Raw genomic sequence first — 12,339 nt, 5'->3', positions numbered from 1 at the left:
CTTCACAATCAACTACCTTCAAAAACATTGCCCCCTTAGGGCATACAACAATAACATTGATCAATGGACGGTTTCTACAATCTTTTCACCCATTCGAAATAATACACACACTCGATTGAACCCAAAAATCTCTTATTGGTTGAAGTTCAGCCTCCACAAATTTCCTCTTATCATGTAACATGGTAGTGCACAACTTCTCATTACCAGGTGGTTTGTAACCACGGGGTGCTTCATTTATTGCTTCCACCATCTCTCTAGAATAGGGTGATCTCACAAAATTAAATGGAACACCGTTTGCAATTAAACAATGTCCAATTTTGTGATTAGCAATGTCTCTCTTTTCATTTTGGAATGCCCTATCTAGTGGGCCCCCCTTGTGGGTGAGTAGAGATGGGTCTTCATTTTCATCATTTGTAGTTGGCATAGGCAAAAAAGGATGTGTTCTTGTGCTTGTTCGATTGGATGATGTTATTAGTGTATTTGCTCTTTTGGAAGCACCACGTTTTGCTTTTGGAGCTGCTCTATTAGCATCATCTTGCTCTTTTGCAAATGCTGCTATTTGTGCAACTAGTAATCCCTTCTTATCACTGCCCTGACACATGTTAATTCCTACTCCCCCAGGGTTCAAAAAATGTAGTTTCACTTGGAAATAGGAGCTTCTATATTGTATATTGCAATAATTACATTTCCATATGCATGCCCCACCCCAGGACATTGTATGACTCTTTTTGTGTGTCTCCATAAAGGAGACTCCTTATCAATTTTGAAGCTTGGTGATGCAGCCCCACCCCCACCCACTAAGCCTTGATTGTTCATTGTTCTATTCTTACAATCCAAAAAAAAAAAAAATGAAATAAAACCATGCTTCACACTTAAAAAACTTGAAAATTTGGAAAATTAAAAATAAATCAATAATTTATGAAAGAACTCAAGAATATGGTTGAAATGGATACCTTAAACACTTCTTGCAAGGTGTTTGGAGCTCCACAACCGATCTCCTTTGAATCCAAGCACTTTACTTAAAACTAGCAAGTATGAGAGCAAAATGAGAGAGCAAAATAGAGAGTAAATGAACTTGCATTATGACTTAAGAGGGTCGTTTTTAGGGTTTAGAAAAAAAAAACACATTAAAAAAATTGAATGGGCCTACTTTTTACAACTTTTTGTGCCTCCTTTGGCGCGGGTTCGCGAGGAACCGTAATCTTGCCTGTGGATTTGTCAGGATCTGTGGCATGAGAGCAAAGTAGAGAGTAAATGAAGTTGCATTATGACTTAAAGAGGGTCGTTTTTAGGGTTTAGGAAAAAAAACACATTAAAAAAATTGAATGGGCCTACTTTTTACAAATTTTTCGTGGCTCCTTTGGCACGGGTTCGTGTGGATCTGTAATTTTGTTTGTGGATTTGTCAGGATCCGTGGCATGCGGATCCTGACGGATCCATAGGTAGGGTTACGGATCTTGCGTGGATCCCAATCCGCACTCCGAATCTTGATGGATCCACAGGTAGGATTACGGATCTTACCTGAATCCTCACAGATCCACACGTGGATCCAGATCCGGATCGGACTTGAATCGGCCTGCGCATCTTGACGATCCGGATCTGCACTGCGGATCCACAGTTAGGATTATGATTTAAGAGGGTTGTTTTTAGGGTTAAGGAAAAAAAAAACACATTAAAAAAATTGAATGGGCCTACTTTTTACAACTTTTCGTGCCTTCTTTGGCACGGGTTCACATGGATCCGTAATCTTGCCTGTGAATTTGTTAGACGGATCCACAGGTAGGGTTATGGATCCTGCTTGGATCCGAATATGCGCCACGGATCTTGACGGATCCACAGGTAGGATTACGGATCCTACCTGAATCCTCACGGATCCACACGCGGATCTAGATCCGGATCGGACCTGAATCGGCCCGCGCATCTTGACGATGACGGATCCATAAGTAGGATTACGGATCCTACCCGAATCCTCACGGATCCGCGCGCGGATCCAGATCTGGATTGGACCTGAATCGGCCTGTGGATCCTAACGGATCCACAAGTAGTATTACGGATCTTGCTCGAATCCAGATCCTGTAAGGAAACTTCGCAAGAAAGAATATAACCACCGTTTCCACATAACCCATAATAGATCTAAAATAAATACAGAATTAAAATTCACATGCAAGAGAATAGACAACATACCCACAAAAATTGTGACACAAGATATACCTTGGGAAACCCTCATTGAGGGAAAAAACCCAGCCTCCAAAAGCATCCATCACCATATATTATTCAGCAAAAATACCGTTGCCATACAACCATGGAAGCCTTCATGGCCATAGCCACAACCGAGCAAACTATGTGAACAAGCATGAATCCACACATCCCATGCCATGCTTTCAACCTTAACAAATGCTCCCTTGGCTAACTTGTCAAGCCTTGTCCCACTTGACTCTTGCGTTTTGTCTTCTCCTTGTCACTCTCTTTATCTCTCTCTCTACAACAACTACCCTTGTGGCTGCTTATATAGTAGCAAGTCCCACAAAACCACCAAGTGGTATTACATAAACCATGTGCTAAAACCATGTGCTACCTAAATCACTGACCCCACATTTAATATTGGGCATTTAATTCTTTTCCCCAATATTAAATAATTACATAAAATATTATCACAATGTTACAATACAACTCATCAAGTATATCCCATGGAAATCTTTACATGTTGCACGTCCATCTAGGTACAACATTACATAATAAAATAAAATAATAAAATAACAATATTATGCAATGTGTGCAACACCCATTATCTCAACAATCTCCCACTTGTTGTATACATTGCATAAGGTCAATCCGTAGCCACATAAATAAACAAGGGAACAATCCCTCCCAGCACATCCACCATCATGGATCAAAATACACCAAGTGCTCCATCCTGGTACCCGCGACAAAATCAAAGTATCCAGCATCTCAAACATGAATGATCTCACCTCCTATTATGCCACTCCCACTGGACATACATAGAAGCCATCCAAAGAGAAAGCCACCCAACCTGTCACATTCTGAAATTCCAAGCACAAATAACTTGATCCAAAGGTAATCACATGTATCTGTAGTTGTCAAAATATCCATAGCTGAAATAGCACCCACAGCAAGTGCCAAACCCATCCAACTATCCATACCTCAAAGGTATAACAAGTGAATCTTATATCACCGACATATCCAATCTGCGACCTGCAATCACAAGCCTCAAGAGCAATACCTATCACATATATACCAAGAAGCTCCCACTGCAAAAGATAATGTCAAATCTATAACCAATCCACTCAACACATCTCAAAGAAGTGAATCCATGTAGTATTAAGGACATCCACAATACATAAATTGATATCCTGCAAGAACAACTCTCATAAAAAGTCTCCAATGCTCTCTCAAGTTCACCACAACCAACAGAGGAAAGAGATAAAGTAATAACCATGTCATCTCTCACATGACATACATGAGCACAAACCAGTGATCACAATCTCCAACCAATCTCAAATCCAATGTAGGCAAAACTGAACATCCAGGAAGATAACCAAGACCAGAGAAACCATGCAAATCATAACCTATATCATGTCCTTTTACACACACCTCTAGATGTAAACTGTGCAAGTATGATCTCCTCCATTAAACCCCAACAAGAAGCCTCAACAACACCCAAACCATACCATATAACTAATCATGGATGTAAGCCTCTCACAAGAAGATCAAACTCATAAAACCATTCCTAAACCAAGGAATAACCATTCCTAATCCAAGGAATATGCCCAATATAAAACCATCTCCCAAACTCAACCAACATAACAACATATACACATGGAGATAACCAATGCTAAGCCATCTCTCAAATGAACCCTCCAGAACTAACTCATGTACCATAGCTCAAGATCCATATCCATGAAAGACAAGCATAAATATAATGCAACTGAGAGAAAATAATGGGCTATACCTCTCAAGTAGCAAACCGTCTAGTAGACCAAGAGTGGGGTATGAGAATGCTCATCAAGATACCCAAGTATCCAACCAAGACTCATCTAAGAACAATCTCTTCTCAAGTCCATATCAGGTGACTGCCCCTCGGACTTCCTGCTGAAACCATCAACCATCCCAACAAATACTTCTCTAATCCAAAAGAAAACAGCATCACCACCGTCTCTAAGTATCCATGAGCACCTGTAACGAATCAATCCATGCCAACTCCAAATGCAACATAGCAATATCATGAAGTATTCAGCTTATGATCAGTGTACTCAATACCAAGAAACTAAACCAAGATCAATGTCCAAGTTCCAACCATGGCCTCAAGAACATAAACATGACAACATGATCTTACCATCTCAACTAAATAGATAACATGCTCCACATGAACATACTATAACATGTCACAACTCTAAACGTGTATCAAGAGTATACCATGACATAATAATAAAAACATCCTCATACCAAGGATAACATGCCAAATAAAAGATATAAACCACACCTTTGCCAAGAACCCTGTGAGTCCTCAAGATGCAACCATCTCCACATACCAGGAAGAACCATCTCCACATACCATGAAGATAATAAAGAACTCCATGAGTCCTCAAGATCTAACCATCTTCAAACATCATGAAGATAACAAGTGCACCATGCAAATGTAAAAGATGCTTCTGCAGCAATAGGATCTAAGACAAACCTCCAACATCTGCAAACACTCAATAAATATATCAATGCCAACAACTCCCACTCAACCGTGGTACCAAGTCACCTATGGCATCATAAAATCCATCCTCTCCAAACCAAGAAGATATAAACCAAATCAGGAACTAATCTTGCACTGTCACCCCATCACTGTCACAAGCTCCCACTAAACCGTATATCTAAGCTATCCATGACATCATGATGAAAAAAAAAAAATCCATCCTCTAACCATGAGAATCAACCAAGGCATCAAACCATCAAAGAACTCAAAGTGCACATCATGAGCTCCTCAAAAGAAACTAAATAACTATGATCCTTAATCAAGAAGATATATCGCCATAACTGAATCAGAAATCCAAGCTAATGAACATCAAGGATGTACCTGTATAACCAATCATGTCATGCCAAAATCCATGGCACCATGATCACATCCATGAACTGAGCATCTGGCTCTCAAAGTGTCTAACTTGTCAGCATAAAATAGTCAACCACAATCCTCCACCATGACTGTATCTGGTAACAACATCTCATCCCTTCTACATGAAGATAAAATCATGTGACTTAGGGCATAGACAATCCAAATCCAAGCCACCAATCTGAATATGCATCAATAATGAAAGATCAATGGGCAAAGACAACCCATAACCAAGCCATAAATGCAACCTATAAATATAGACCGCTTACAACACTGCACAACTTGTAGATCCAACAAGTCATCATGCATATCCAAACCAAACATTGATAACCATATCATCATGAGACCAATCTGAAATATGAACTGAGTATACAATGACATCAAATTTTAAATCTCCAATGCCATAAACTCACAATGTTACCATAGTCAAAATATACCTATAAACTGTTCAGATCAATATATCAACAAATAAATCATGCCAAACCTGCACCAAATTTGAACCAATTTGTAGTCCTCTCCAAGAGCTTTCCGTTGACTACTTGAAGTCCAAAATCCAACTCTGTATGCCCAAGTTATGCTCCAATTTGTGCTCAAAATAAATAACATCTGACTTTAGGGCTCTGAAAACCTGACAAAATTTCAAAATCATAAAACCAAACCTACACCATCTTGTAGTGCTCTGAATTAGCTTTCCAACGCCTATAAGAACTTTGAAATCCGATATTCTGAGAGAAAGTTATGGCCGTTTTACTAAGACAATTTTTTTACCATTTTCAGTACGATTTTTCATTTTTTATTTTTTTTCAGTGACGAAAATTTCGATGGGATTAAATTTGACGGCCATCATGGGCTGAAACCAAAAACCTCTTTTATTTCCTCTGAACATGGCCAAACTAGGGCATATTATATATCAAAATTTATGGAAATGTCAACCCGAATCCAATGGTGAGGTCTGTTTTTATTCAGAGGTCATTTCTGCAAGCTACCCCCCAAAACCCTCATTTAAATGAAACATTCGAAAAAATCTTTTTCTCCAACAATTTCACATGCCCAAATCTTTTAACATCCCATCATAACAACAAACTCAAAACCCTCAGATCTGCAATAAATCATTCATATATCTTGCCCTTTCTTTTATCCTCTCATGCATTCCCATGGATTCAATCTAGGGTTACAATAATAAAACCATAACTCTGATACCACTTGTAAGGAAACTTGGCAAGAAAGAATATAACCACCGTTTCCACATAAACCATAATAGATCTAAAATAAATACGGAATTAAAATTCACATGCAAGAGAATAGACAACATACCCACAAAAATTGTGACACAAGATATACCTTGGGAAACCTTCATTGAGGGAAAAAAACCCAGCCTCCAAAAGCATCCATCACCATATATTATTCAGCAAAAATACCGTTTCCATACAACCATGGAAGCCTTCATGGCCATAGCCACAACCGAGCAAACTATGTGAACAAGCATGAATCCACACATCCCATGCCATGCTTTCAACCTTAACAAATGCTCCCTTGGCTAACTTGTCAAGCCTTGTCCCATTTGACTCTTGCCTTTTGTCTTCTCCTTGTCACTCTCTCTATCTCTCTCTCTACAACAACTACTCTTGTGGCTGCTTATATAGTAGCAAGTCCCACAAAACCACCAAGTGGTATTACATAAACCATGTGCTAAAACCATGTGCTACCTAAATCACTGACCCCACATTTAATATTGGGCATTTAATTCTTTTCCCCAATATTAAATAATTACATAAAATATTATCACAATGTTACAATACAACTCATCAAGTATATCCCATGGAAATCTTTACATGTTGCACGTCCATCTAGGTACAACATTACATAATAAAATAAAATAATAAAATAACAATATTATGCAATGTGTGCAACACCCATTATCTCAACAGATCCACGTTGTGGGATCCACAGGTAGGATTACGGATCCTACTTGAATCCTCACGGATCCAGATCCGGATCGGACCTGAATCGGCCCGCGCATCTTGACGATGACGGATCCACAGGTAGGATTACGGATCCTACCCGAATCCTCATGGATCCACGCGTGGGTCCAAATCCGGATTGGACCTAAATCAGCCTGTAGATCCTAATGGATCCATAGGTAGGATTATTGATCTTGCTCGGATCCGGATCCACGCTGTGGATCTTGATGGATCCACAAATAGGATTATAGATCCTACCCGGATCCTCATGGATCCGGATCTAGATCGGACGTGAATCTGGATCTGGTGTTTGATACGCGAATCTAGAAACTAAGGGATTTTGTAATGAGTGACAAGAAATAAATTAAAAGTTTTTGACATCCAGTATTGATGAAAAGAGACCAAGTATAACGTCCCACTTCTGACACTACTAAATTCTCTTGGACTGAGACCTCTTTACATTTTCTGTATTTTCTGGTCAATTTTTGTGATTAAAATTATTTGTTCACTATAATTACACCACAAGCAAAAACTCAATTTTAATTATAGATTATAACAAATGAAAGATCAACAAGGCCTATGTATTTGAAAGGTGAACTTGACGTGTTCTGAGCTGTGTATGTTATCTTGTAGATTACTACTTTAAAAGTCTCTGACTATCAATAATTTATTGCTTTAAAATCATATGGAAGCCATTCTAATAAACAGCTAGAATTAAAAAAGGCCTTTTATAAATGTTGCAAGATATTTTGGTTGTTAGTAGTGGTCTGACGTGTTTGTAAGATGGAAGATCTGAAAAGACCCGATCCTTCGAATAGATGGATATGTTTGAAAACCATTTTGACATTTAATGCAACTCTCCACCAAATTGATGTGGGCTGAATGGTTTGGTAGTTGCAAATTTAATATTTTATTGTGACTTGCAGGTTTATCCAGAAGGAACACATCTCATGATCCCTTGGTTTGACCGTCCTGTAATTTATGATGTCAGAGCTCGACCTCATCTTGTAGAAAGTACTTCGGGTAGTCGTGATCTTCAGATGGTAATTTTTCTTCCAGTGAGCAATATATGCTTGTAATTTAAAAAAAAAAGACTAGAGACATTATCAATCTGTTTATAGCAGCTTATGATATTTGCAGTATCATTCATCTGTTCCAAGGGCTGACTAATATCAAATTTTAGGTGCTTTTCTGGACACAATTATGTTCTATCTTTCTTATATGACTGGCAATCTCATTCTTCTAGCTAATGATTGTTTCTACAATGTTTTTCACTTTCTTATATGTGTTATTGAGAATATAGAAAGCTAATCCTTTGTTTATTGTCCTAAAGAGTTGTCCTTACAAGCATGAATGAATACTGAGTATTGTTTCTTCAATTTCTGTACAAATGTCGTCTGTATACAGTCTTTTTTCAGAATAAGTGCAGTATAGTATGTTACTGCTTGAAGGTATTGCTTTTAAAGCCTTAAGAGTAGCAAGAGCATGTGGCTTCTCAAGCATAGGAAATTGTTTTTTCTTTGTAACTTTTGGCTTCTATGGATTGCTATTTCATCTCACTAAAAAACATGAAAAAAGAACTTATTACATTGCTGCAATTACTTCTGTGCACCATTTCACCCAAACAATGGTAATTTTTTTGCCAATTACGTTCTTTCGTATATGTCTATAATAGATTTGGTCTTGGATATTCATTTTACCAATTATATTGCATCTTATCCTCTACCATAGATGACAATCAAGAAGCATTTTAGTTTTATATTTGTTTGGAATATTATATAGTGCCACTGGATGATGTAAATTTGGCAGTATTCATCAATATCTCTCTCTTGTGGTGTGATAGGTTAAAATTGGCCTTCGTGTTCTGACAAGGCCTCTACCTGATCAGCTCCCAACCATTTATCGGGCACTCGGAGAGAACTATAATGAGAGAGTTTTGCCTTCTATCATTCACGAAACTTTGAAAGCAGTGGTTGCTCAGTACAATGCAAGTCAGCTGATCACTCAACGAGAGGTAGCATATGAATTCATTGTTATTATCATTTTTTCACATTTTACTGCCTATTAGTTATTTAATACAGTTCAGTGAAGGAATTGGTGTTGCAGCTTATTAAATATATGTTGTTAACTTTTCTCCTACAAATATTTTGTTAAACTTTAGGCTGTAAGTAGGGAGATAAGGCGTATTTTGACTGAACGAGCTGCAAATTTCAACATTGCTTTGGATGATGTTTCCATAACAAGCCTTACGTTTGGAAAAGAATTTACTGCTGCCATTGAAGCAAAGCAAGTTGCAGCACAAGAAGCTGAACGTGCCAAGTTTGTTGTGGAAAAGGCAGAGCAAGACAAGAAAAGTGCTATCATTAGAGCTCAGGTATGCGTGCTAGAATGCTAAACTATTGGTAAAAGTCCTATTTGAAAGTGTCAACTGCTAAGGTGATTTCTGGTTACAGGGAGAAGCCAAGAGTGCACAGCTTATTGGTGATGCCATTTCAAACAATCCAGCATTTATTACATTGAGAAAGATTGAAGCTAGTAGGGAGATAGCACACACTATTTCGAACTCTGCAAACCGAGTATTTTTGAGCTCTGATTCATTGTTGCTCAACTTGCAAGACATGGATGTGGAGGAAATTGTGCCACCGAAGCCCAAAAAATGATACCGATTGTCTTAAGACCATTCCTTTTAAAAATTTCTCAGTAAAGAGCCTGTTTCTGCCTAGAAGCTTTTGAGGTGTTTGTATTCTTTCCATTGTTTGCTTGCCTAATTTTGATCAGCTTCTGGAACCGATAATTGTTTTCTTATTTAATAAATGGTATAAAACCTTTCAGCAAACTGGTTGGGGCATCTTTAGACATTACAGCGAACCTGGATTCTTAAACATTTAAGTATTTTTCATTAGATTATGAGACAGGCATAATTGCACGTAATATGCGTTTCTAATTGTCTTTGACAGCTCCCAAATAGTCTAAAATGGATATGACCATGCTATTGAGTCCATTATAAAATTGCATGGTTGTATAAGAGACGTGTGTTTACTCGTACAAATCTCCGAGGTGAATGCGATGATAAAAGGTTGTTCTAATCTCTGGGTAGCTTTGCCATTTGATTGGAGATAATATTGGTAACACCAATTTCTACTATTGTCTTGTACCCTGAGAAAGTTTCCGGGAAATTATTTAGTAGAGAGTGAGTTATTGGTAGAACGAAAGAGAGTACATTGAAGTTTCAATTTGACAAGGGTTTTAGCCAATGCTATGAAATGTTTTGATCCATTCCTGTTTAGCGTCCATATAATTTTTTTTTTTCCCGTAAGTAGCTGTCGAGTACGTATCTTATTCAATCCCTTAATGTCTATAAAATGCATTCGTATATTGTTTCTCATACTGAAATTTATGTATGATAGTTTTTACACCTTTTTGTAATGCATTGTTACTAGTACGTGTTACTTTTTAAATTTTATGAAATGTTTTGATCCATTCCTATTATTATTATTATTTTTTTGGGTAAGTAGCTGTCGATTACTCATCTTATTCAATCCTTTAATGTCTATAAAATGCATTCGTATATTGTTTCTCATATTGAAATTTATGTATGAGTCTTTACATCTTTTTGTAATGCATTGTTACTAATACGTGTCACTTTTTAAATTCTATGAAATGTTTTGATCCATTTCTAGTTAGCGTCCATATAATTTTCTTTTTTTTGGGCAAGTAGCTGTCGATTGCTTATCTTATTCGATCCCTTAATGTCTATAAAATGCATTCGTATATTGTTTCTCATAATGAAATTTATGTATGATAGTCTTTACATCTTTTTGTAATGCATTGTTACTAATATGCGTCATTTTTTAAATTTAGTCAAAGTGTGTACAATTTAACAAGTTACATGCATTACTAACAACACATTATAAATAATAATTTAATAAAAGTTTATTAATTCTTAACAAGAGACACAATGCATTTTATTATTATAAATAATAATATAATTGAAAAGTAAGAAAAATAGAGATTTATAGATAGAAAGTAAGGATCGAAAGAGAGAACTAAAAGAGAGAATGATATGATATTATAAGGACGAGTAAAGGTAGAATGATAGAGTTGATAAAATAATAAGATAATTTTATAAATGTCCAATGAAAGACCAACAAAGGTCTATGTGATTGAGAACATACAACCAAGAAAGCAACAAATAGGAGAATACCAAACGGTGTCTGCGAAAGAACTAGAACAAAAACCAAAAGAAGCGAGCAAGAACCACCTCAACAAGGAGTAGGGATCAAAGAAAGAAAGAGAAAGAATGATAGAAGTGTTGCCACTTAGGAAATGTTTGTAGCCTTTAGGACCTATTTCGATGTAAACTCTCAACCAGTAGGGAAAGTGTCTCGAATCATAGCTTTGAGGTTTCTGATCACTGCCCATTTATTCTCATGTTTGGTAGCCACAACAAGAGTTCCAGCCTCCTTAAGTTCTATTAATAATTAATAATTAAAAATAGAGATTTATAGATGGAAAAGAAGGATAGGAAGAGAGAGCCAAAAGAGAGTGATATGTTATAAGGACAAGTAAAGGTAGAATGATAGAGTTGAAGGGAATTTTAAAAATATTAATAATAATATTATTTTTATTAAAAATAAATAAATTGTTGATTACTTAATTCAAACTATCAAAATGTCTAAGAAGTTTTGAGGGGTAGTATTAATTTTATAATTGTAAAATAGTATTAAAAAAATTAGAGTAAGATTGTGAAATAGTAACTAGTAAAAGATAGTGTAAACTTAAAGAAATAACATTTTACAATTGACAAAAATATATATCAATATAAAATTAATAAATATATTTAAAATAAGAAATATAAAATATTTAACTCTACATTTAATCTTGGTAAGAAAAATAAATTGTGATAATTAATATTGATTAAACATTCATTTTTGTTCAAAGTGGTGTGAGGTGGAAGATAAAAATATTACTTTTTTGAAAATCTAATCAACTTGTCACAAATGTGGAAAAGATAAAGTTGTAATTAATGCATGATATAGTTGTTAGAAAGTATTTGTATTTTTGTTGAAGAAAATTTAATTTTCTTATTGCTAAAAATAATATGGTTCAATAGAATGAATGAAAAATGTGATTTATAAAATAATGAAAAATTAAAAAAAAAATATAAACATTGTAAGTTTCTTTTGATCTTTTAAATCTTATGAATTGATTGATTAATTGAATTGAAAAATTGAATTGAATGAAAGCAATAACTTATTTTTC

General features: G+C 36.0%; 1 protein-coding gene across 1 annotated transcript in view; it reads left to right on the top strand.

Moving 5' to 3' along the window:
* The window catches only part of LOC149580421 (prohibitin-1, mitochondrial), a 50,232-nt gene extending 40,224 nt beyond the window's left edge, over nt 1–10,008 (top strand). The window contains exons 3-6 of the mRNA XM_089790839.1: nt 8,004–8,120; nt 8,921–9,091; nt 9,239–9,451; nt 9,531–10,008. Coding sequence (XP_089646965.1) covers nt 8,004–8,120; nt 8,921–9,091; nt 9,239–9,451; nt 9,531–9,737 — 708 coding nt within the window. The 3' untranslated portion in view covers nt 9,738–10,008. The remainder of the gene's footprint in view (nt 1–8,003; nt 8,121–8,920; nt 9,092–9,238; nt 9,452–9,530) is intronic.
* The last annotated feature ends 2,331 nt before the right edge of the window (nt 10,009–12,339 follow it).

The sequence above is a fragment of the Cupressus sempervirens genome, chromosome 1 (assembly GCF_028749045.1).
Source record: "Cupressus sempervirens isolate cs-2001-9-10 chromosome 1, ASM2874904v1, whole genome shotgun sequence".
NCBI classification, from domain to species: Eukaryota; Viridiplantae; Streptophyta; class Pinopsida; order Cupressales; family Cupressaceae; genus Cupressus; species Cupressus sempervirens.
Note: the sequence above shows the minus strand (reverse complement) of the source record. Positions and strands in the feature narration are given on the sequence as shown.